This window comes from Corylus avellana, chromosome 3 (genome assembly GCF_965113065.1).
Source record: "Corylus avellana chromosome 3, dhCorAvel1.hap1.2, whole genome shotgun sequence".
Classification (NCBI taxonomy): domain Eukaryota; kingdom Viridiplantae; phylum Streptophyta; class Magnoliopsida; order Fagales; family Betulaceae; genus Corylus; species Corylus avellana.
The window spans coordinates 158,901-183,003 of record NC_142492.1 but is presented as its reverse complement, the minus strand read 5'-3'; the positions used below and the strand labels follow the sequence as shown (position 1 = coordinate 183,003).

Below are 24,103 nucleotides of genomic sequence, written 5' to 3'. Positions count from 1 at the left end.
GTCATTACAATCGGCATTGATGCAATCAATTATTGACGAGAAGAAGAAACCAAAAAGCTCTCAACCCACATAGTTGCCCAAGTGACTAACCATAGTTTTTGACATGTCCACATAAGAGGGGAAGAGAGAATCAAACTAATGACCTCCGCTTCATTAGGCGTGGTCCCAACCGATTGAACTACCTCTTGAAAACCACTTACCACAGTTTTGAATTCGTATGAAGGTTGTGCTTTTGTGATGCTCTTCTTTCAATAAAGGTAGAAATAAAAAAATAAAAAAATAAAAAAAAACAAAGTAATATAACGCAAGAGTTACAAATGTGCACAATTTGACATAAAAAGAATAATTTACAACCGCTCCTATCCAACCCTAACAAGGAAGATGGAAAAACTTCTGCATAATAGAAATGAAATTCAACATTCAAAATATTTACCTACATATTTCAAGATTACACAAAAAAGGACCTCCTCTTCTCAGACTCATGTGGGCACAACCACCCCAGAACGGGGTGATAACTGCAAGACAAAAAGCCAAAACACCATAACAAGAAATATAAATTGTATGAAAAAACACCATGTAATCTTACACACCCTCCTCTGCATCTTCACAACCTCTTCGGTCCCTATCATATCTCCACTATACTTTTCTTCCTCTGATTTTTTTTTAAGCATCGCGGCCTTGCTTTCTGCTGCTCCAAGTTTGTTCAGAACCAGAGCATTTCGCTCTTCCAACAGTGTCAATTGATCACCTGCAGCAACCTTCATGTTCTCTATCGTCCTTCTTATTGCCAGAAACTCAACCTCAGCTTCAATCTTTTGCTTGAAGAGACCCTCAAGCTCAGTCTCCATCTCTCTACATTTTTCCTCCTGTAACCCTAAAGTGCTACCCGACTCTTCCTTTGGTGACTTGCAACTGTGTATAATGGCTTCAAGTTCCGTAATCCTCAAGTCCTTCACCTCAACCATAGCCCCTGTCTCCTCCAATTTACTTTCCAAAAATTTTACATTCTTTGTCACGTTTAATAATTGGGTTTCCAAGGAAGTCAAAGCAGTTTGTCTAGTCTTTTCGGACCCCAGCTCCTCAGATGAGCTTGGTACGAAGTTCTCTGGGTCAGTAGTAGTGAAATATGCTGGTGTACTATTACCGTTGGTTGAACTGTCGTGCGATGATGTAGGCTCCTTTCCAATCTCCCTTAGTTTTTGAACTTCTACAATAGTACAACATGAACTCCATTAACTTAAAATCATAATAAAAGACCCATATTAATTTGCAATGACATAACAACCACTTTGCCGATAAAAGGCATAATAGTTTTAGACGAATAATGAAGCACAAAAGTGTTTTCATTCCAAGGTCATGGAATCTATATACTCAAATAACTATGACTACGGTTCACAACATGTCATGCACATATCGGGGGGCCTAGGATTTGGGCTTAACAGAAAAAGAAATGCGAACCCCAAAGAGAATGAAGAGGGGCCCGGGACTTTCCTCTTCCCTTCTGCCCCCCCTGTCAGCCTAAATCCTACAATCCAACCAATTATCATCACCTGAATCTGATACCTTTTACCATTTGGCAAACATACACCAAAAAACAGCCAGACTCCCAGATTAGATATAAAACAAGTTCGTAGTAACCTGAGTTTAACACAAATTAAAAATCTTCTAAAATCATTCCCACCTTCTCAATAAAACCAAAATCCAACACCTGAGGAGCCCCTATAACAAATGGCAAGCCACCATCTTATGTCATTCGAAAATCATATATCCTCTTCTATAGTTTACAGGAGGAACTAGATTTAAGTTCTCTAGCGGAAGCCAAATAGCAACTAGAAATTGCATTATAAAACTATACTCATCATGGTTTAACCATAGAGTCTACCACCCATCCAAGTTAACTCTCTACTCCTAACAACTCAATAATATGGAATCCAAAGAAATTTGTGTCTACGCCCAACTGATCACCATTGGTTGATACTGATCCTATCTCCAATTTAAGCCACAAACAACTAAATCCCTTTTCTCATGCCTCTCACAGAATTTGAGCATATGTTCAATTGAATTCACCAAACCTATGAACTCAAAACCAAATTGATTGCCCAGATTTTGTTCTTTTGACAAATTAAGCAAGAGAAAAAGGACAAACTTTTTTGCAGATTTAGTCAGAGATGCAAACATGATCACAGAGTAAAAACCCTGGCATTATCTGTTATGAAATGAAAACATTTATTTATACTGTCATCATTCTCATATCTCCCTTCAATTGATAACCAAAGGAAATGAGTAGAAAAGAAACTTTTTTATACAACAAATCTTCGACTATTTCAGCTGGGTTCATCAAAATTAGGATATACCTAACCAACAAAATATCAACTCATAGGAAACTGCGTATGATTTACATTAGCAGGATATATAGAGCATCATAACACTGTTTATCAAAGTTGTCAAAATCAGGGCAAATCAGACCTTTTTTCAGCGCTTCTTGCACAGACTGGAGGCTAAAGATAGACGCAACCAGTGGATCCCGATCTGTTGAAGGCCGACGGTTCTCACTTTTCTCTTCCTTAACTTCCCAAGACAAGTCTGCAGCTAAATCATCTTGTGAAAGATCTTCAACCTCTCCCACATTCTCTTTGTTGTAACCAGTTTGAACTTCTTCACTAAACTGTTCACTCGCAAGAGCTTCATCACTATTCTCCCTGTCATAATTCATTAACCTTTCGGTTTGCTTTCCGTTGCTAGTCGCAGTAAAATCACCCTGCATAAAGACAAAATTGGAGCTTCTTGAGTCAGATTCCATGCTGGAATGAGAGTTCTCCTTCTCGATTTTGACCCTTTCTCCTCTATGCTTCTTACTGCCTTCAGTCCGTCCCTTTCCCTGCGGACCCTTTTGAGCTGAATTACCCAAACTCTTCCCGCCACTATTCTTAATCCTGCTCTTCTCTCGTACATACCCCAACACTGCAGGCTGATCATACCTCACCTTTGGAGCACTAGCTGCTGTGGAAGATTTGCTACTCCGGTCTTCGCTGTTCTCAGAATCTGTACCTGCAGCAAAAGCAGACCCAACTGCAAACCTAGAATCTGAACTAGAACCATGGATTACAAACCTGTCAGCTACTCCCACAGTTAACACATTTGCAGATCCTACCGAACTCTCACTATTTTGCTTGATTTCAAGGGGAAAATGATGCTGAGCTTTAGTTGGATTCGTGGAGCCAGACAGGCCCCGCTTCAGAATTTTACTAGTATCTATACTTGCACTCACATCCTTAACAAACTCTCTCCTAATTCTCCTCCACTTCTTCAATCCATATCCTTTTGTCATCGGGGGTGAACCCCCACCGGGAGAATTGCCATTAAGCGGAGGCGAATCCACCGGCTCTTCACCTTCAAAATCCTCTCCGTTCGTTTCTACCCGTAACGCATTGGCATTGGAATTTTCAGGAGAATCCAACTTATCAATCTCATTGAGACAAGACCCATTATTCTTTATCTCATTGTCATCATCACGGGCCAATCTTTCTTGGGTTACTTCATTATCTTCCTCGGATTCAAGAACGGAATATTCACTCTCCAAATCCATAACCAAAAACCGGCGTCTCTGACAGCCCCACCAATCCACCAAAATTGGGTCAGATCAAGATCAAGAAAAACAACTATCATTCCAGTTCATGGCCAAAATCTAGCAAGATCCCAGGAAGATCAACCACTGTTTTGGGCAAATTTAAGGTGAAATATGATCAAAACTCCAGTAAAATATTAATTGGGTATTCGTGAATTTATTGATTTAAGAATAATTAATGGTGAAAAACGACCCAAATATATTCAAAGTGCAACAAATTTATAATAATGATCCCCTGGAACTGGAATTGTAAATTGAAATCAAAGAAATGGATAATTGAAATGAGAGAGAGAGAGAGTCAATCGCGCGTACCGTTATATCATTAGTGTCCCCAATAAATGAAGCTTTGTAGAAGACGAGGGATAAATGGAAGGACGGACTTGGAAACCCTAAACTTGGGTTGGATTTGCAATTTTATAGCCATAAAATAATTGAGAACAGCAATATTTATGCAATTTTAATAATAAAATTAAATAATAAAGAAAATATGAACGTGGGAGAGAGAAGAGGAGCCACATGGAGGTGGTAGCCCACGCTAACTTCCCACGTAGTGGGCAGTGCTGGCATCTGATCTGGAACACGGACCACATGTATCCCAAGGTCCTCGCCAATGAAATTACAATCTCAATTATTCTTCCATGCGTTTTCTTTTTTTCTTTTTTTTTTTCTAATTTAAAATTATCCTAAGAGGCCCCTTTATGTTTGTCCTTGGGCCTTGGCCTTTTAACATGCTTCCTAGCCGTTGTTGCAACCCACTTAGGGCTGGCAATTTTGACACGACCCGCGAACTCGACACGAACACGACACGAAGTTAACATATATTGGGTTTGAGCTTATCGGGTTCGGGTCTTAATCGGGTATTAAGACACGATTAAATTCGTATCTGGCGGGTCGACCTGTCGGGTCCAAGGGTCGACCCGCCAGACACATTTAATAAATGGATCTGGCGGGTCAGTCGGGTCTAGCGGGTCTGGTAGGTCAATCGGGTCTTGCGGGTCTCGGGTGACCCGCCAAACCCTTTTTTCTTTTTCTTTTTTTTTTTAAAAAAAAGCCTATGTCTAAGTTCTAACTAAGTTAACCCTAACATTTACCGACTCACTCACGGCTTCATTTTACTCTTCACTTCACGACTTCACAGTCTTCACTTCACTGGCTTATTCCTTGTTTTTTCTTTACTTTTTCTATGTGGGTCTATATATTAAAACATTATCTTTGAAATCATTATTTATATATTAAAACATTATATTTTAAAACTTTTTATTCTTCTTGGATGGTTAGGAAGAGATTCTTTAATTAAATTATTTTTCCCAATTTTGATTAAGGGTTTTTTTATTATTTAAAAAAAAAAAAAAAAAAAAAAAGGTCAGGTCGGGTCGGGTCGTGTTACCTGTTTAGCGCACGAGTCGGGTCGGGTCGTGTCTACCCAATATGACCCGGTTATGCTAAACGGGTTAAGCGAGTCGTGTCGGGTTACCCCGATATTTTCCGTATTATAATCATGTCAGACCCGTTAACCCGTTTATCTAAACGGGTCGTGTTCGTATTTCGGGTAATCGAGTCGCGGGTCCTAATCGGGTCTACCTGATTACCCGTTTTGTCAGCCCTAACCCCATTGACAACCAGTTGAGGAAAATCATTACCGATGTGGGTCAGTTTGGTAGGCGGTAGAAGCTTTGAAAAGTCGGTTAATTGACCCGAACCAACAAGTTACTATTTTTATTGAGGGGTAGGTTCTTCATCAACAATGCTTACATAAAATACAATCAAATAATTAGAATTGGTCAAAAATTGACCTGGTCCAATGTTTCTTAAGCTCGAAGCTAAGAAAGGGGCTACATAAGATGAGACCAGAGAGGAACTTCTTATGCAATGACAATTAGGGAAGACAGAGACGGCAACAAGAGGAAAAACATTGTAAATATCAAGTCAAATTAATTTGTTTGGACAAAGAAAAGAAGTATGGATTGGATAGGCTCTCACATTAACTACCCTATATATTATTGCAGTATAATAAGACAGTTTCTACTAGAAAGCGAGAAAGAAAAAAAGAAAAAGACTTGAAAGAGGGATATTTGAGAGACTTTCTTTAATTAATGTAATAAGCAGATAGATGTGTTTTGTAGATGTGAAAATGCTTAGCTTTCCAGGTGGGTGAGCTAAATATAAAAGCTCGAGTGATCGATCGTGGATTGTGATATGTGTGATGGACACATGTTGTGCGTGGAGGAGGATGGGTAAAAATAAAAATATTATTATTGTTACATTTTCTTCTTTAGTGAAGATGGAGTGCTTAGGGGTCCCATCCTATCAGAGTGGTTGGCTGCACAAGCTAATTAATATATATTAGATATTTGCAATTAATCACATCACTATATATTGGACACTAGGATCCCTCAACTGATGACTTCTTCCTATTCAGTCTGAATGTTTCCTAATACTCTAGTTTCCACTTTCCACATCGTATTAACTATTAACGTTCCTAATTAATCATCCTATTTATTATGAGAATCGTGTTAATGTTTAATGACGGGATAGCTACTTGTTCACCAGGAATCGTGATCATTCTAGCTTTATTATTTTAAGTGAAATGAAGTGGAACTATTTCATGATCTAGATTAATTTTATAAATCTAAGAATGGATATGTTGCTACCACATCGTTTAAAAATTGGAGAAATTTTATTTATTCTCTTGAACTATCAAGCAATTTTCAATGTCCCCTTAAACTTTAAAACTTTACAATATAAAGTTATAAGGTAAAACTATAGAAATGTGTCTTCTAACTTATTCCAAATATTTTGCCTCATAGATTGATCAATGAATATATGCTCATTTACCCTAATTATTCCTCACGTCAAGGAATAAAAAATCAATTCCAATTATGATTTAAGTCTTTAATAATTTCTTATTTGGAATAAATTACCGACAATCTTAATTTGTGTCTAAGTGATATAAATTGGCTTAATTTTGGTACTTTTCTCTATTACATCTTGGACTACCCATCCATATCTCAATAGAGTGTTGTTATTTTCCTAATGCATGTACATATATTGCAAAGTTTTAAAGTTTAGGGAGACATTAAAAAATGTTCGGCACTTCAAAAAAAACAGTTCGGTAGTTTAGGGGTAACTAAAGTTTTTCTTTTAAATTTTTGAAGTGAAGTGGTACTATGCACACCATTAAATACAATATAACAAAATCAATTCACTTGAAACAGGGAAAATCTTATTCCATTTGGTAAATTATTTATTTGTTGGTGAATGCCAAATCAATCTTGTGGAATTCTCACTAGTGAGCAAATCAGAAAAATCAAAGAGAACAGCCCTTCTCTAGCTTCATACTTTTGTTTTTTTTTTATTATTATTTTTCTGTAATGAGGACAAATTCTGTATACATAATTAATCATAAGATTTTATATTTCTAATGTAGTATTTAAGTTGTCCCTAAACCAGAAAATTCGGATCTGGGCCAACAACATGAAGAGCATATCCACTTTTAACTGAAATTATAACCCCAAAACTCTAACTTTAGACTTGTTCTGGCTTTTTTCTACTGTCATTATATGGCAATTAAAGAGGCAAACTCGTCTCCCTTTAATCTCTCTCACACACACACACACACACACACACACACACATATATATATATATATATATATAGGCATTTTGTTAAAAACACACACACACACATATATATATATATATATATATATATATGTGTGTGTGTGTGTGTGTGTGTTTTTAACAAAATGCCGGTGCAAAAAAGTGGCTAGTGGTGCATTTGCATAGTGGCCTTTGGGACTTTTTCCCTGCCAATGATGTTACATGAAAATGGAAATCCCACATTTACATAATCTATATATGCACATATACTTAGATGCTTAGAATATAATCTTTAATAAATCAATGCTTAGAACCTTCGTCTTCTTTCTTTCTGTCTGCGCATTTTCTCTCTTAAAGCATTAATATGATGATAGCAAAAGGCTGTAGGAGAAAAATATATATTGAGAGAACCGACACATTTGGGTTTTGATTGAAGCAACTTTTGCCGGTTGAAGATTAGGTTAAAAATCAATTGAAATGTAGCACAGATTGAAACATAGAGAATATATATTAATAAAGATATCATATATATGATTGATGTTATTCTTTTGTATATTTTTTGTTTCTATCTTTTTTTCACAGATTTAATAGTAAATTTGTACATCTTTTAAAGGGAGATAGACAAAAGAAGAACGAAAACAAACATTTATCCTATTTATATACTTAAAAAAAAGAAAATTTACAAGAGAAGAGGGAGAAAATTTTTAGTAGTCTCTTAAGTTTTTATAGCCACAAGGCAGCTTTGACTGGCTTGCCAAATTGGCGCCATATACATTTTTTTACATTGATGCATGTTCTTAAAGAAAAGTATAAAGACTTACACGTAAATGATGAGACAAAAGATTACCTAAGCAGTTGTCTTGGAAGTTTTTAGGAAACATAGAGGTGGTGCCTTACAGTTTACAAGTATTTGGGTAGATTTTGAGGTCTAGATTGACACAGGGAGACCGTGGACAAGAGGTTTAGGGTGCTCGGTAAACAAAAGCATGTGTGGGTGTCACAAACTCAAATCACCTTCACTTGAATATGTCCCTAATCTTTGTCTCACTTTTCTTAATATCTCAAAAAACTTAACCATAAGAACCCCCCCTCGGCCAATTTACTTGCTGAAACACAGAGAGAGAGAGAGAGAGAGGGAGGCCTTGGTACTGAATCACTGATATGATTATTATAAGATCAATAGCGATTGTTGAGTCTTCAGTTGGACTGGTCTTTGGTGCAATTTCCAGTGCAAATAGTTGTAAACTGTGTCAGATGACTACACAGACAGAGGAAAAACCTGACCTGCACAATATATAATAGATTTCAATTTTTAATCCCTACTGCAATTTGAAGGCCTTTACTGCTACAACCCACTACCAACAAGCATCCAGTTATGGTTCCTCTCCCAATGCCCTTTTCTCTGAGCCCTTTCTGACCAATCTTTGGCTTCTGTGTCAATCAAGTGAGAACCCACATGTTACTGCACAACCCCATGTTTAGATGTAGAATTGAGAGATTAATATTGCACAACACATAAAACAAAAAGATATTGCACCACCCATGACACATTATTAAATTAATACCATTGAAGTACTATACCATTAACCCCTTGCAGCTTCTTTTTAATCACTTCCTCAATATTAAATGTTCAGAATCCCACAGATCCAGCCCATACACAAGATTCCCATCCTCAGTACAGCTTGTTATTGAGAGAGAGAGAGAGAGAGAAAAAGAGAGATGGGTTCTCAGGAGTTGCAGCAGAGGAGGAGGCCTCCCTCTTTAGCCTAAAATGAAACAAAGGTAATTTCAATGACACTTCTATAGCTTCAGTGTTTTTTTTTGTTTAATCTTACACTCGTATTCATTTCACAATTATTATCGATCAAAGAAATAAGTTATCTTGTTTCCGTATTTGATGTCTAATGCTGATATACGACCTCCATTGTCTCAGGGCAAAACGATAGTTAGATGTGAATAGAAGAAGAGTATGAATTTAAACATATCTAGCACCACTCTTGGTCAAATCTACCTCTGCTGCACAAGGAAAAAACGGGTTCTGGTTCTGACCAAAGCGAGGCCCACGGTAGGAATAGGGAGTAGTGTACTCCATCACATGCAGATTTCTGTCGTATGAGTTTTTACTGTTGCATTCATCTTCTGGCAGAGTCATTCGTCAGAAACGCTCATAATTGCATCTATCAGCATAATTTGACGCATAAGAATCCAGAGTGGCCAGGTCAGGTCTTTCTCGCTCCTCTCAGCCAGAAAAAAACCAGTAAGTGATGCACATAACGGAGAGAGTAAATGCTTAGTCTATGCCAACATTCAAGTACAAGAAGAGAGAAGAAAGCAGTAGTAATGTGTAGCAGAGAAACAACATTTTAAAAAGAGAAAGTTCAAAACTTCCAAGTTTACATATAGTGATCAGATCCATCATCCACATTCCTCGCCCACCAGAATCACACGCTGCAGCTTCAACGACTCATTCACGGCAATGGAAGAAGCGGCCTCAGAATCTCAACAAAGCATGATATCCAGTGGCCTCACCATCAAGATAGCAACTTGTTACAACAAAGCAGGTAAAGAGACTTTGCCTCCATCTGGCTCTAATTCAGATTTGTCATCTCCAAACATAAAGAACTCAACGGAATCATCCACATACAACTCTCCCTCCCTTGTATCACCACCTTCATCCGCATTTGTTTCAGCCCTGCAGTCGCCTTACATATCTCCAAGGGCCATGACCCCAAAAACCCAAGAAAACCCAACTCCCCTTGTCCTTCCATCACCGCCGGTTTCATTCAGGGGCTCGCAGTCCGATGACATTCCAAGCAGTTCCTACACTCCCCCATCCGACCAATTTGAGTTTTCCGACGACCCAGCTGACGCTAAGCTCAAATTTGTGACTTGTGACGCAGTTCCTCCGCGCATCTCCTTCTCATTTCCAGTCCCTCGAATATCCTTCGCCAAAGGACCCGTCTCCCCTGCTTCCAATTCCAAGCCCAGAAGCTGTGATGTTTACATCGGCTTCCACGGCCAAAACCCCAACTTGGTTCGATTCTCCAAGTGGTTTAAGTCGGAGCTTGAGCTTCAGGGTATTGCTTGCTTTGTTGCGGACAGAGCAAAGTACTCTAATACTCAGAGCCACGAGATTGCCGACCGAGTTATCTGCTCCGTCGCATATGGGGTTGTGGTTGTGACTAATTCAACCTTTGTTAATCATCTCAGCTTGGAGGAGATTAGGTTCTTTGCTCAGAAGAAGAACCTGATCCCACTCTTCTTCGACACTGGGCCTGCCCAGATGACGGGCCTTCTCAACTGCAATTCGATTGATAAAGAATGTAAAGAGGCAATAGATGGACTTATCAAGTCCAATGAATTCAAGCTGGAAGCTAATGAGGGTAACTGGAGAAGCTGTGTATCTAAAGCTGCTGGCATTTTACGAACAAAGCTTGGCCGCAAGAGTGTCGCCGAGAAAGATGTACTTGTAGGAGTAGAAGGATTTGAGGAACCACCCTTCCCAAGAAACAGATTTTTTGTTGGAAGGGAGAAGGAGATTTCTGAGATTGAAAGTCTCTTATTTGGGTGTGGGGATTTTCAGGAGCAGGGGATCAAAGGAGAAGCCAGTGGGCAATCGGAGGGCCTGGCTGATGAGGAAAGCGATGAGGTGATGATGAGTAGAGGAGGAGGAGGAGGAGGAGGGAGATACATCAGTTTGGAGATGGGTAAGAGCAAAGAACCAACTTTAGAGGCTTGGGTCGAGCCGGTTTTAGGTAGGAATTCTTTCAAGAGGCCCAAGTACAAGAAATCCAAGAGCTTGGGAAGCGGCGTGATTTGCATAAATGGGGTTCCTGGCATTGGCAAAACGGAGCTTGCACTGGAATTTGCTCACCGGTATTCACAGAGGTATAAGATGGTTTTGTGGGTTGGTGGGGAGGCTCGATACTTGAGGCAAAACATATTGAATCTCTCTCTCCATTTGGGACTGGATGTAAGTGCTTATGTTGAAAAGGAAAGGGGGCGCATTCGGAGCTTTGAGGAACAAGAATTCGAAGCTTTCAAGAGAGTCAAAAGGGAGCTATTCCGGGACATGCCTTATCTATTGATTATTGATAATCTTGAGACTGAGAAAGAATGGTGGGAAGGGAAGGATTTGCATGATTTGATCCCAAGGAACACTGGAGGGTCCCATGTGATTATTACAACCAGGCTATCCAAGGTGATGAATTTTGATATAATGCAGCTTCCAACACTGCCCTTGTCTGATGCAATGGCCTTGGTAAGAGGAAGAAGGAAGAAAGACTATCCAGCTGATGAGTTAGAATTCCTTGGGAAATTTGATGAGAAGCTGGGAAGGTTGAGCTTTGGTTTGTGGTTGATTGGATCACTAATGTCTGAGCTTGCAATTGGTCCTTCTGCTCTCTTTGAAGCTATAAACCAGGTGCCACTCAATGAAGGCTCTCCCTCTTCTCATATGAGCATCGCTGAAGAACAGTATTGTAAGAACAATGCTTTCCTCATGAAGGTCCTACAATTTTGCTTCGCAATCTTACAGCAAACTAATGTTAGAAAGAACCTTCTTGCCTCAAGGATGCTTCTAGTTGGTGGTTGGTACGCCCCTGCACCCGTTTCGGCGGGTTTGCTAGCTGCCGCAGCAAAGAATATACCTGCCATAGGAAACCAGTTCAAGAAGTGGACCAAATGCCTGGCTCTCACATTTGGTTGCTGCTCTGGTTGTTTAGCACCACAAGCTTGGAAGAGTGAAGAAGATTCAGCCCTCATTCTGGTGAAATTGGGGCTAGCACGAAGGGCAAACAGACAACAAGGATGTTGGATACAGTTCCATCCCATAACGCAGGTATTTGCAAAAAGAAAAGAAGGCTTACAAGCTGCCAAGGCAGCTGTCCAAGGAGTGAGAAAAACAGGTAATCCATTGGTGAACTCGGACCACTTATGGGCATCTGCCTTCCTTGTGTTTGGATTCAAATCCGAACCCCCGCTTGTCCAATTGAAGGCAATTGATATGGCTTTATACATCAAAAGAACGGCTCTCCCTCTTGCAATTCAAGCCTTCACAACCTTCTCAAGGTGCAACTCCGCATTGGAGCTATTGAAGGTGTGCACCAATGTACTCGAAGAAGTGGAGAAATCGTTTGTCTCTCAAATACAAGATTGGTGTCATGGCTCGCTGTGTTGGAAGAAAAAGTTGCAAGGTGATCAAAGGGTGGATGAGTATGTGTGGCAGGAAGTGACATTGTTGAAGGCTACATTGCTTGAGACCAGAGCAAAGTTGCTTTTGAGAGGTGGGCATTTTGACAGTGGCGAAGACCTCTGCAGAACATGTATTAGTATCAGAACAGTCATGCTCGGACATAACCATTCCCACACCTTGGCTGCTCAGGAGACATTGGCCAACTTGGTCAGGATGAGGAGCAAGATATGAAACAATTAATGGTTCCACTGTCCACTGTTTTTTTGTTACTTCCAATCAGTTATATGTAGTTAGTTTCCAACAAAAAAAAAAATGAGGAAAAGGAATTAAGGTGTGGCTGTCCTTTTAGTTTAGAATCATCGTCTACCACAACCATTTTATTACATTAAGATGAGCTAAGCCAACAGACAAAACAACATTGAAGCACACAAATGACACAATAAGGTTTGCTAAAACCATCCTACAAGAAGATGAGTGTCATGAGTCATGAGTCATGATAATGCTTATGGGCCTTACCCTACCCATGTGAAAAGAAACTCTCAAAATCTAAACACCTAAACAGTGGGCCAACTACTACTCCAGTCTCCATCATAGGGGAAGCAATAGTTAAACCATTCATTTAAAAAATAAAATAATACAGATAAACTCTCAAAATCTCATCACCTAATATTCTTTCATGTTCATTATTACGTTTTTCTTTTAAATTTAGAATTTTTTTTTTTTTTTTTCTGGGCAGGATTAAATTCCCAATTCCGTCATATGGACTTGTGCCCTCCCCAAATTGCAGGTTACAATTTCCAGCATACTACTGTTGATCAATCTACATTTCCTTTACTTTTGCCCAGTTGTAGAAAATTAAAGTTGTAATGTTGATGTACGAACAGGATTTCAATGGTGATTGTTTTGGAAGGAGCAACTAGCAAGTTTAATTTGACGCGGGGACAGCAAGTTACAAAAACAAAACAAAACAAAAGTTAACTACAACTATGGATGGGGAGGGGGAAGTAGATGTTTGATATTTTAGAAAATGTAAGGACTGGTCAAATGTTATCATGATTTTGTAACTCGTGAGAGATTCTTTTGGGAGAATTCCTGGACACAAATACTTGCCCTTTTTTTCTTTAGTTAAAAAACTTTTAAACTTTTGAAAGGCTAAGAATAAAGTGGGGAGGAGAAAGACAAGAGATGGCCCACACTTGCACAAATAGGGCATTTGTCTTTGTAAAGTGTTTGGAAGGTGTCCAGCTTTCACCATGCAACATGTACATCCCCACGTTCCATCCAATTTTCTTTTCTCAAATAAATTAAAAACAATTGCTTTATTAATATTAATTATGGTTAAGAAGAGAGTTGTTTTATATATAAGGGTTAAATACTAAATTAGTCCCTAGGGTTTCACAACTTTATTTTTTCCCCCCTGGGTTTTCATTTTTATCACAGGAGGTCCCTGTGGTTTTGATAAGTGACCAAATTAGTCCATCCGTTAGTTGACCGTTAGTTGACCGTTAAACTGGACACGTGGACCAATCAGACGTCGACACGTGGCACATATATTAATTTTTTTTTAATTAAAAAAAATGTTTTTTAAAAAAAAAAAAATTAAAAAAAATATATTAAAAAAAAAAAAAAAAAAAAAAAAGAAAAATCGGAAAAAACTGGGGGTGGCCGAGCCACCCCCTTGGCAATTTGGGGGTGGCCGCTTTGGCCATGGGGGTGGCCAGGCCACCCCCATCTGGCCGGATGGGGGTGGCCGAGCCACCCCCTGGGCACCAGGGGGTGGCTCGGCCACCCCCTTGGGCCCCAAGGGGGTGGCCGAAACCACCCCCGGTTCCCACTGGGGGTGGCCGAGCCACCCCCATGGAGCCTTGGGGGTGGCCGAAACCACCCCCAATGGTGGTTTCGGCCACCCCCATGGAGCCATGGGGGTGGCCGAGCCACCCCCAGTGGGAACCGGGGGTGGTTTCGGCCACCCCCTTGGGGCCCAAGGGGGTGGCTCGGCCACCCCCTGGTGCCCAGGGGGTGGCTCGGCCACCCCCATCCGGCCAGAGCCACCCCCTGGTGCCCAGGGGGTGGCTCGGCCACCCCCATCCGGCCAGATGGGGGTGGCCTGGCCACCCCCATGGCCAAAGGGGGTGGCCGAGCCACCCCCAAATTGCCAAGGGGGTGGCTCGGCCACCCCCAGTTTTTTCCGATTTTTCTTTTTTTTTTTTTTTTTTTTAATATATTTTTTTTAATTTTTTTTTTTAAAAAAAAACATTTTTTTTAATTAAAAAAAAATTAATATATGTGCCACGTGTCGACGTCTGATTGGTCCACGTGTCCAGTTTAACGATCAACTAACGGTCAACTAACGGATGGACTAATTTGGTCACTTATCAAAACCACAGGGACCTCCTGTGATAAAAATGAAAACCCAGGGGGAAAAAAATAAAGTTGTGAAACCCTAGGGACTAATTTAGTATTTAACCCTATATATAATCACGCAATTAATTAAGCAAGGGCGCATGCAGCAAAACAGGGAGTGCCAGTATCCATATATATATATATATATTGCCAACCCAGCTGCCATTTTGTATTTCTTTTTGTTCTTCTCTACAGACTCTACCGTCCTTTTGAGTCTTTGACCATCCACTCTCTCTCTCTCTCTGTCTTTCTCTCTCTCACACACCACACCACTGCTTTCTTTAACGGCTATATCTCATGGTCGGCTAGACTTCCATGCATGCTTCTTCTGAGTTCTGAACATATATGTATATATAGATTAATAGATAGCATATATAGGCTTTCTTTAGCATTCTTTAAGATCCAAAATCACTGAAAAATTAAAAATAAAAATAAAAATAAAACATATGTATGTATATATATACGAACAGAAAAAACTGAAAGTAGTTGAGTAAAAACTACAGAAACTCTTTAATGAGTTTTGGCTTGCTGTGGGGTCCGTCTTCCCGGTGCATTTGTCTTGGCAGCAGACCCCACACGTAATGGTGGAGTCTCTCATCTCTCGTCTCTCACCACGGATAAGAAAACACGTACACGATATGAAACAAAAGAAAAAATAGTAAGAAGAAGAAGAAGAAGATATATATGGGGTATGGCAGTCCTCCATTATGACGCTACGTGTGTCTGCATGTGTTTATCGCTCCTCGATCGGCATTGTTTCAAGTCTGAACGTTGTATCTCCTTCTCTTCTTTCTCCTTTCGTCTCCAGGGGACCAGGATATATAAGGAAGATTAGTAACATGCTTCGATCGACTGCGCATGATGTAATTAATTAATTATATAAATCTTAGGTTGTAGCCACATATATATACATAGACCTCCGTGTCGACATGATTGTCGTCCCTACATTAATCATCCTAGCTCGTCACTGATCAGTAGTGGTACTGCCAGCAACCATGCATGACACCGACCATGGGTTGTGAAAGTGCATGCCCTACCATCACTAAACACTAGAGCCATTATATATATATATATATATATATATATATATATATATATATCATCATCATCATCATCATCATCATCGATCCATTTATTCTAGAAAACAGCAAAGGTGATGTGGACAAGACAGCATAAACACAGATATTTACCCACCAATTAATACAAGCTCATGCGATTAATTAAGATCACTCTGGAAACTGATCATCAACTTGATATATATATATATATATATATATATATATATATATATAGGTTTACCAAGATGAGAGGCCAGACGTAACTTCGATGCTCAGCTATGTATATATGATATATGGTTGAGCTAAAACACAGATACATAAGGAACTTCTTAGGGCGTCACTAGATCTAATAATACATACAGCTACAAGTTGTTTATATTATTTCTACATAAATCTTGCTGCTTTTTATCTGAACGAATACAAAGGGAAAGAAGCACAATGCGTTATATATGGTCTCATTGAATCTAACAGCAACAAAGCAAACAGATGTAGATGTTGATGATTGATTTTGAAGATACCAATAATAGTATTGCTATAAAATTAGAAGGTTAAAATAAAACACCTGAAAAGGTAGCTCGAACGAAACAAAATTTAACAAAAGAAATAAAAAGACATGATACATTTCCTCGAAGGAACGCTCAACTCCGTTGACTCAAAGCCAAGGTTCCTTAATTGTCAACTATTATTCATGGATTGCTTATACATTTTCTACTCGCTGGGTAGCTTTAAGATTGCCAAAGCATGAAGCCTCAAGAGCTGCCTAATTTTGGACCAACACGATCAGTAGTACACTAAAATATATACCAACACAATCTGATCAGATTTCAACATCTAAACTTGTGCAGGTTCCGTCTTTGATCAACCGCCATTATTTTTCTCATCCCCCAAAGTTTCTGCATGCCCATCAAGTAATCTATGAGCAGCTCAAGATTTCATCCATATCATTACAAAGTTTGAAGCAAAACCTGGTATTTGCCCCCAGGCAAAAATGGCCCATCGCAAACAAAACTTGCCAACTACATCAAGCTTGGAGAATTATACAGTGTAGACCTTAGATGACCTCTTGATGGCGATGCAGCAAAAAAAGGGCTCCGCTGCAGCACACTAGAACCTTCTGAAGTACAACTCCATCTGGCAGAGCTTGCATTTGATCCTCTGGAGGGGGTTGCATGAACGCTGGCGTTGTGCACCACTGGTAATTCACCACGGGAAGGGTCCTGCGACTGGTAAAAAGAGAAAGGATTCGCATGCCTTGAGTTATAGTTGGGAACCACTGGAATCGAAATGCCAGATGCAACTACACGGCTTTCCCTCAACCCTTCAATGTAATTTGCAACATCAGTGGTCAAATTGGATTCGCCATCTGGAATGTCATCGATGACGATAATTTCTCTATTGGCATTGGCAGCAGAATGGGCACTCATCTGCTGGCATTCAGGAGCTGTTAAAAGTCTCTCCATGTTATATGCGGATGCTCCAACTGGTCTGTTCTTAGACTTATTCTGTTGTGTTGGCACATTATAGTGACCTTTATACTCATGAGGTTCCTCAAAAGCAATGAAACCACCATCCTTATGCTGGTCGGGAAATAAGCCTGCAGATCCTTGCACAAGCGTTTGTGGTGTCTTCAAATTAGTGTGGCTTCTAAAACTGTTTGACAGCCTTCCATCAAAACAATGCCCCACCAAATTATGTGAATCCTGGCCTATTTGAGGGACCATTTGATGGTAGGAATGGTAGACCTGATTTTGAATATTTACCGGAGAGACTTCAGGAAATGTTGGGAACCTTGGAGTTTGAGGGTTGATTTGGGAATGTGGTTGGGCATGCCCAAGCGGCATTGGTGCATCATCATCTTTGCTGACCACCATCAAATTCTTTCCCATCAGCCTGAGAACTGGATTAGAAGCAGATGGACCAGCAGAATCACAAGCACCACGCCCCAGAAACTTCACTCCAGCATCTGGGGAACCCTTCAAAGGTACAGAACCTGCAGGAGACTTCATGACGGGGGGAATGGCCTTTTCAGATTTTGAACTTGAGCAACTGCTCAGAGAAAATATTTCAGACCTCGCATCCAAATTGCCAGGCCTCGTGTTGATATTGCAACCCATTTGCTTTCCCATGGTAGGCATTGTCACTGAAGCTATGGCTCTTCGCCTTAGTAGTTGTGATTCTTGATAATTTAAAGCAACACCCTGAGCAGTTCTCTCCTTTCTTTGGCAACAGCATGGCTCATCATTTTTGAAACTTAGAGGTCCCTTTTCAATAGAGATTTTATTAAGTTTACAATTATCTCCATCAAAATCAAGCCTTTCTACTACAGTACTAGTTGTTCGTGGAACTGCAGCATCACTTTCTGCTGAAGGCTCAACACTAGCACCAGAGAAGCCCGACCTCAACTTGTCTTGAAATGATTGAGGTCCTGCAGATGATAATGGTTCGGAATACTTCCGATCATATCCGGCCAATGTGGAATTAGAGATAGTTGACGTTGTGGAAATAGGAGAATCTGATGAATCCCCTTCAATGAAATCATGCTGATCTTGAGAAGATTGAACCCGGCTTGTGGTCAATGATGAGCTCCCTTGGAGATCTTCTGAGCTCATATCCCCAGGACTTGGTAAAAATGATCCCGGTGGCCCTGGAATGGGAATTGGATCTACCTCTGGGAAAAAGTTGGCCTGCCCAATTTCAGAATCCATTTCTTCCCCAATATGAGCACTTTGCCCAATCAAGTCATTGCCCACTTCATCAGCACAATATACCTCTTGTCCATTGACAAAACTTGCCTCAGTTGGATCTACAGGTGCTTCAGCTCCACATGAAGGCCCTTGATAATCTTCAATAGATCGTACAGAGTTCAAACGGGTCACAGCACAATTGCCCAGCTTGTGTTGTAGTTCAGGAGCTACAGATTGACACAAGCTTGCAACAGCCTCCCCAACAGCTTCTTTGGAAGCTGGTTCAATGACAACCTCTCTGTGGAACCAAACCTCTTTTCTAGCAGATTCTGGGCCACCAACTTTGTCCAGAAAATCATCACCAACTCCAGCAGAATCCATGTTTTCACCCTCATCATGTCCATAACTTTGACGAGCTAGCGGTGAACTCTTCAAAGCCATAGCTTCCACCCTTTGAGACGTATTTATTGCTCCTCTACCTTGTTTCATTTTAAGTACAGTGCTACTGTCAAGAGACACCTTGTTAGATATCTCTTCTCTTCCAGACTGATTTGCAATATGATTGTGCATCAAATCATATTGCTGATCAGCTTCAGAACACCAGGCCATTGCTTCGCCATCTGTTTCTGCCATTAAATGCACTTGGGAAGTCTTAAGGGCTGAACATATCTTGATCACATCCGCTCTGGACTCAGACATAGGTGATCCACTTCTGGCAGCCAACACATTTTTCCTTGATGAAGAGAATTTCATGGCTTTTGATGTTAAGGAATGACAGCTCTTAGATGGATTTGTGCTAGAACTGGGAAGAATATAAGAATTATGATTTGTTCCTGCAGCAACATCATCCAGCTTACTGCTCAACAAAGATACACAATTTCCATCACAAACAGAATCACTGTCTTGGCTCAACTGACTGACATTTCTCTTCATTGGAAGGGACCTCTCTGCATTGTCACAGCTCCTGCCTCCAAACAAGGGACTTCCCACTCTTTTTCTCCCAGGAGATCGCTCCCTCTTGTCACTAGCTCGGGCTTCACAAAATGGATTCTTCATTGTCTCACTGTTTTCGGGAGAAGATATTGGGTTCTGAGACACATTTGTAACTTTTGAAACCTGACTTCTCTCCACAAGAGAATCACCAAAACAAAATTGATCACTTTCAATTTGAGGTTGATGATCATCTTTTCTATTAACTTTTTTTGCAACTCCAGTTCTTTTGGAGCACACCCAATGTCTTAGATTTCCAGAATCACTTGGTTTAACTTGCTTCTTTAGTTGATGTTCGTTCTTCTCGCACCTTTCTTCTACTCCACGATGAACTCCTTGACCCCCATAAATCTGTTTAACAACAAATTAAAAACCAGATACAGCTGAATGCTAAGGACCCCAACAATATAATAGGTGTTTAGAACTTGAAATAACAGTGGAAAATGGATTACCAGAATTACATACTAAAAATGAATGGCTTAAGAATAGAAAAAAGTTTAAAGTAATTTTATTGCTCTATCATTTAGTTCATACTTGAGATCAATATGAAGATTACCCACAAAAAAGAACGAAGCACCAAGCATATTGATCCAATTCAAGCCTATTAAGAAAAATTTAACATAGTTTTCACTGTGAAATATAGCATGTGTAAGCTTTTTATGGCATCAAAACATCACTTTAATTCAGCTGGTGAGATATATGCTCAACTTTGTAATTTACATGCATTCTGAGGCAAAACACTGTGTATAGAGATTTCTTTTTAGTCTCTAAAGTGAATAAAAGCAGTCAGCGAAGATATTCCAAAGAAAATCAGTAGAAAGGGGAAGAACAAAATAAATACAGAAAGCAAGAGAGGTGTACCTGAAAAGAATGCGCCTTGTGAGACACAAAATTTTTGCTTTGAGGAGCAATTTTAAGATACTTGTGATGCTTGTGTGCACGGCGCTTTTTCTTTTTGGTTGGAAGGAATTTGCTTCCTTTACCTCCTTTCAAAGGTTTCCTTGTGCCAAGATCCTCGCCCACTTGAGTCACGGATGGTGCTTGATCATTAAACTTGGATAAAATCCGAAGTTTGGTCCCATTGGCATCAATATAGACTGCACCAACATCACCAGTCTCGGCAGTATGAACCGGGGACATTCTTTGCTTTATCCCTTCATCGGGCATCTCAGAGTTGTCACTATCCCGAGTAGGCAAGTTTGAAATTGAGGCCCAGTTCGTACCATTTCTTCTATCAAGCTCTTCTAACGTGCACCTTGCTGCTGTAGTGTAGATATCCACCATTAATTTTGTCTTCCTTGGCTTAATTCTATGCCTGCTTAGTTTAGAATCAGTCATCCACTTGGGAGCTGACTCCACAGAAAGGCACTGATCAATGTGAGCATTCAAGGTGGTGTTCGAAGACGATGAGAAAGTTTTGCAAACAGGGCATGTCTTTGAAGCCATTGTCAATTCTGATAGGGAAGTACAATTTGAAGCGATATCTTCAGTCGAGCAACGGTCAGAGTTGGCACCAAATTTCACAACCAATCTGCACTTTTTACTCGGTCGACTAGTGCTCTCAGTCTTGTGGGCCGGAGCAACACCTGCAGCTTCAACTTCAGGCAAAGTATCAGTGTCGACTAAGGGTGAGCGCTTGTTAGTGGGAAGTGACTCTATATCAGATTGAGAAACACTTGTCGTTGTGGATGGGAAATCATTTTCCCCTTGAGACCTACATGAAATTGTCCCTATGCAAGCTTCTTCTGGCTTCTGGTTCAATTGGGCATTTTCAGAAAAGTCTAGTTCTGCATGATCATTAGGCCTCGAAGGCTCTCCATCAGAATTGCTCAAGTTCTTGTTCTCAAGTGTACTACTTTCAGCCGTACATCTCTCAAAGGGTTGGCTCCTCAGTTTATCAAGAGACTGAAAGGGTGGCAACACATCCTTCACGCCATGTTTCAAGCAAAGTTGCAGATTTTTCAAAGAAAACGGCCAATTCGTCTTGATATCCTTGCTCCGGGCAGTGAAAACATAATCTCTGCAGTACAAACCGATGTTTTTGTTAATTACTCCAAATCTCATAAGCTCAAAATACGAGGTTTATGTTTCATATATATAGAACTCGGACTAACTATCTTTGAACAAAACAAAAGGCAGATGAAAGTGGTGAGGACTTTTAGATCCTTGCTTATATTGTATGTTATAACTCAAGAAAAAGAATCATGGACCATATGAACAGTGGAGAAGCGGCCAAGAAATATCCAAGTGCCAAACGAGATTCGATGATCTAAGTGTGCAGCAAGATTTGCAAGTGCCCAGAAAAAAAAGAAAAAGAAAAGTACAGATTGCAAGTGGAGTAGCAACAAATATTTATCCCAAGCCCAGCTCTGGGAAGATTATCATAGCCAAAAAAGACATGAAATCACCAGCAACATCAATCGAGAAAAGGAACCAAACAATAAATAACTAAATTTAATTAGACAGGTGAATAGGATACAGTTTAGGGATGACCCAAGAAGAAGCGTAAAAGTCTGGTAGAGAATTAAAAGCCATGACCAAGTTCATCAGCCAAAGCAAAGCAAAATCCCCACCAAAGATCAAAATACCGACAAAGCGGGTATTATGAGTTAGGCCCCCCATGTTGGACAGAGCCAGAAGCAAGTTGAAACTCTGGATCTGACTCATCAACAAGCTCTTGTCTAAGACGGAAAAACTTTTGAGATCAGCGGCACCAAAGAGAGGGAAAAAATTAAAAAAAACAAAAGAAAGAAAAATGAAAGAGAGAAGAGATTATTTACCTTATAGAGAAGTCGGGAAGTGGGGTGTTACCAAATTGGGTTGGGTTGGACAGATCTACCTCTGGCAAGGCAAGCTTATGAGAAGCCCTCTCATGACTGCCAGTTTTGAGCTGGGGAATATCGCAAGAGCACGAGGGATCTGGTGGAGAGTTTTCAATGGATAACATCTGAAGAAAAGCTTCTCACTTCTTGTGCTGTTTTTCCAACAGTCACAAGCTCTATTACTATCTCTACCACTGGGCCTTATCTTTAACTTAGACTTCAGCATATATAACAACAATTGGCCTTCCGCTCTTTTTTTTTTTTAACTCTCTTTACTCTCTCTCTCCTTACACTCCAAACCCCACCACAAAGCCGTCAACACGAAGCTGTAAGTGTAAAATCAAACAGCCCCACTGGAATCTTCATCCATCAGCCTGCAAGAGAAGAGAGATAATAGAGAAAGAGCATGAGATTACAAGTTTGTGGAAAGACCCAGAAGAACAAGGCCGACTGGGGGAGTTTCTAGAACGTTATTTTATGTGATGGGGGTGAGTAAATCAGAAGCAACTACGTTGAATCATTAAAATCTGGGGAAACCCGAATGATCAAGCAAAGAACAGAATAGAAACCATAAAGCTAGCAAAGATGACACTTCACCTCCAAAGTCAGCGAGTGTTATTTTATGTGGAAAAGACCCAGAAAGAAGGAGCTCAAAATTGAGGCTTTTAGACTCCACAATCTAATACCATATAAATCTGTTAAAAGGAAAAGATCATATATATACATGATGATACGACACGAGCGATTAAAGAGTTTAACCCACAAGAAGAAAAGACACAGCTAGCGAGCGGAGGAGACGAAAGCTCAAAATTAGAAGCAGAAAAGAAAGAAATTTATCAAGCAACAAGGGATTTTGAAGGTTGAAAGAAATCTTTGGTCGTCCAAGCGTGTAAAATGAACAGTTAGACTGACCCTATATTAATATAACGAAATCCAGTGTAAAACCAAGACCGAGAGACCAGATTCGTTCTCTTTTCTTCTTTTAGGCTAGGGAAATCAAAAGTGAATAGCTAGTGAGAGTCCGAAAAGAACTGAAACTAGCCGGGAATCATGGACACAGAGATCATGAAATCACAACAAGCTTTGGTATTGAAGCTGGAAAAAGAGGCCCAAGGACAACCCAGAAAACAAATCTAAAAGCAAAGGGCATGAAAACCAATTTAGGAGCTTAAAACAAGAAGAAAAAAAAAACCACAAAATGAAAGAAATCCAGAGCAGATGATATGCATACAAACCTCGTGCTTTTGAAGCTGTTTTGTGGATATGGTTTGGACGGAAAATGGGAGAGAAATGAAGTCTTAGAAGACTAATACTAATAAAACAACAAGAGAAGAGAGAGAGAGAGAGAGAAACAGCACCACCCACTCACACATCAAGAGGGCATCAGGTTCTTTCTCACTCCACCAAAAAGCAAGTTTGTACCATTAAACACCACGATTCACCTCCCATCTGTGAATATGCGTCAATGGACATGAAGAGAGAGAGAGAGAGAGAGAGAGAAAGAAAGAAAGAAAGTAAGGTGTGTTTGGGTGGGTATGTTTTTTACTCTTTTTACAAACACAAATACAACCAATACACAAAGCTGTCCTATCCTATACCTACCCTACAACCCCTCGTTTTCCCATTCTTTATTCTTGATTTTTTTTCATGGGGGAGTGATTGTGAGAGGTGGCTCTGAGGCTATCGATTGCCTTAAAATGTCGGTTTTAGCCTTAGGTCCTTAACTTT

The 24,103-nt window shown here is 40.1% G+C and overlaps 3 protein-coding genes across 5 annotated transcripts; 1 reads left to right on the top strand and 2 right to left on the bottom strand.

Moving 5' to 3' along the window:
* Positions 1-282: 282 nt before the first annotated feature.
* Positions 283-4,048, bottom strand: LOC132175325 (WPP domain-interacting protein 2). 2 transcript variants are annotated; one of them, XM_059587224.2, is made up of 3 exons: positions 3,938-4,048; positions 2,467-3,712; positions 283-1,207 (listed from the first exon to the last, which is right to left on the bottom strand). In XM_059587224.2, exons 2-3 carry the CDS (start codon positions 3,584-3,586, stop codon positions 480-482), a joined length of 1,848 nt encoding a protein of 615 aa, XP_059443207.1. In that variant the 5' UTR covers positions 3,587-3,712; positions 3,938-4,048; the 3' UTR covers positions 283-479. The 2 variants fall into 2 exon arrangements, with proteins under 2 accessions (XP_059443207.1, XP_059443208.1); XM_059587225.2 differs by having other exon boundaries at positions 2,467-3,604; positions 3,938-4,047.
* A 4,905-nt stretch (positions 4,049-8,953) lies between these two features.
* On the top strand, positions 8,954-12,750 carry LOC132175762 (P-loop containing nucleoside triphosphate hydrolases superfamily protein). The gene is made up of 2 exons (XM_059587808.2): positions 8,954-9,006; positions 9,158-12,750. The coding sequence occupies exon 2, from the start codon at positions 9,701-9,703 to the stop codon at positions 12,647-12,649; it is 2,949 nt and encodes a 982-aa protein (XP_059443791.2). The 5' UTR covers positions 8,954-9,006; positions 9,158-9,700; the 3' UTR covers positions 12,650-12,750.
* Positions 12,751-16,381: 3,631 nt separating this feature from the next.
* Positions 16,382-23,876, bottom strand: LOC132173639 (hapless protein). Of its 2 annotated transcripts, none has more exons than XM_059585188.2 (4): positions 23,745-23,876; positions 22,334-22,749; positions 20,415-21,573; positions 16,382-19,904 (listed from the first exon to the last, which is right to left on the bottom strand). In XM_059585188.2, the coding sequence occupies exons 2-4, from the start codon at positions 22,498-22,500 to the stop codon at positions 16,896-16,898; spliced, it is 4,335 nt and encodes a 1,444-aa protein (XP_059441171.2). In that variant the 5' UTR covers positions 22,501-22,749; positions 23,745-23,876; the 3' UTR covers positions 16,382-16,895. The 2 variants fall into 2 exon arrangements, with proteins under 2 accessions (XP_059441171.2, XP_059441170.2); XM_059585187.2 differs by lacking the exon at positions 23,745-23,876 and adding an exon at positions 23,611-23,736.
* Between the last annotated feature and the right edge of the window lie 227 nt (positions 23,877-24,103).

Bases quoted from the DNA above. Each gene is read 5' to 3' on its own strand.
- LOC132173639 (XM_059585188.2), bottom strand. From the start codon at position 22,500: ATGTTATCCATTGAAAACTCTCCACCAGATCCCTCGTGCTCTTGCGAT. The intron at 21,574-22,333 runs GTAAATAATCTC...TTTGTACTGCAG, and splicing joins CTTCCCGACTTCTCTATAAG to AGATTATGTTTTCACTGCCC. The intron at 19,905-20,414 runs GTACACCTCTCT...GTTGTTAAACAG, and splicing joins ACAAGGCGCATTCTTTTCAG to ATTTATGGGGGTCAAGGAGT.
- LOC132175762 (XM_059587808.2), top strand. From the start codon at position 9,701: ATGGAAGAAGCGGCCTCAGAATCTCAACAAAGCATGATATCCAGTGGC.
- LOC132175325 (XM_059587224.2), bottom strand. From the start codon at position 3,586: ATGGATTTGGAGAGTGAATATTCCGTTCTTGAATCCGAGGAAGATAAT. The intron at 1,208-2,466 runs GTCTGATTTGCC...GTACTATTGTAG, and splicing joins GCAAGAAGCGCTGAAAAAAG to AAGTTCAAAAACTAAGGGAG.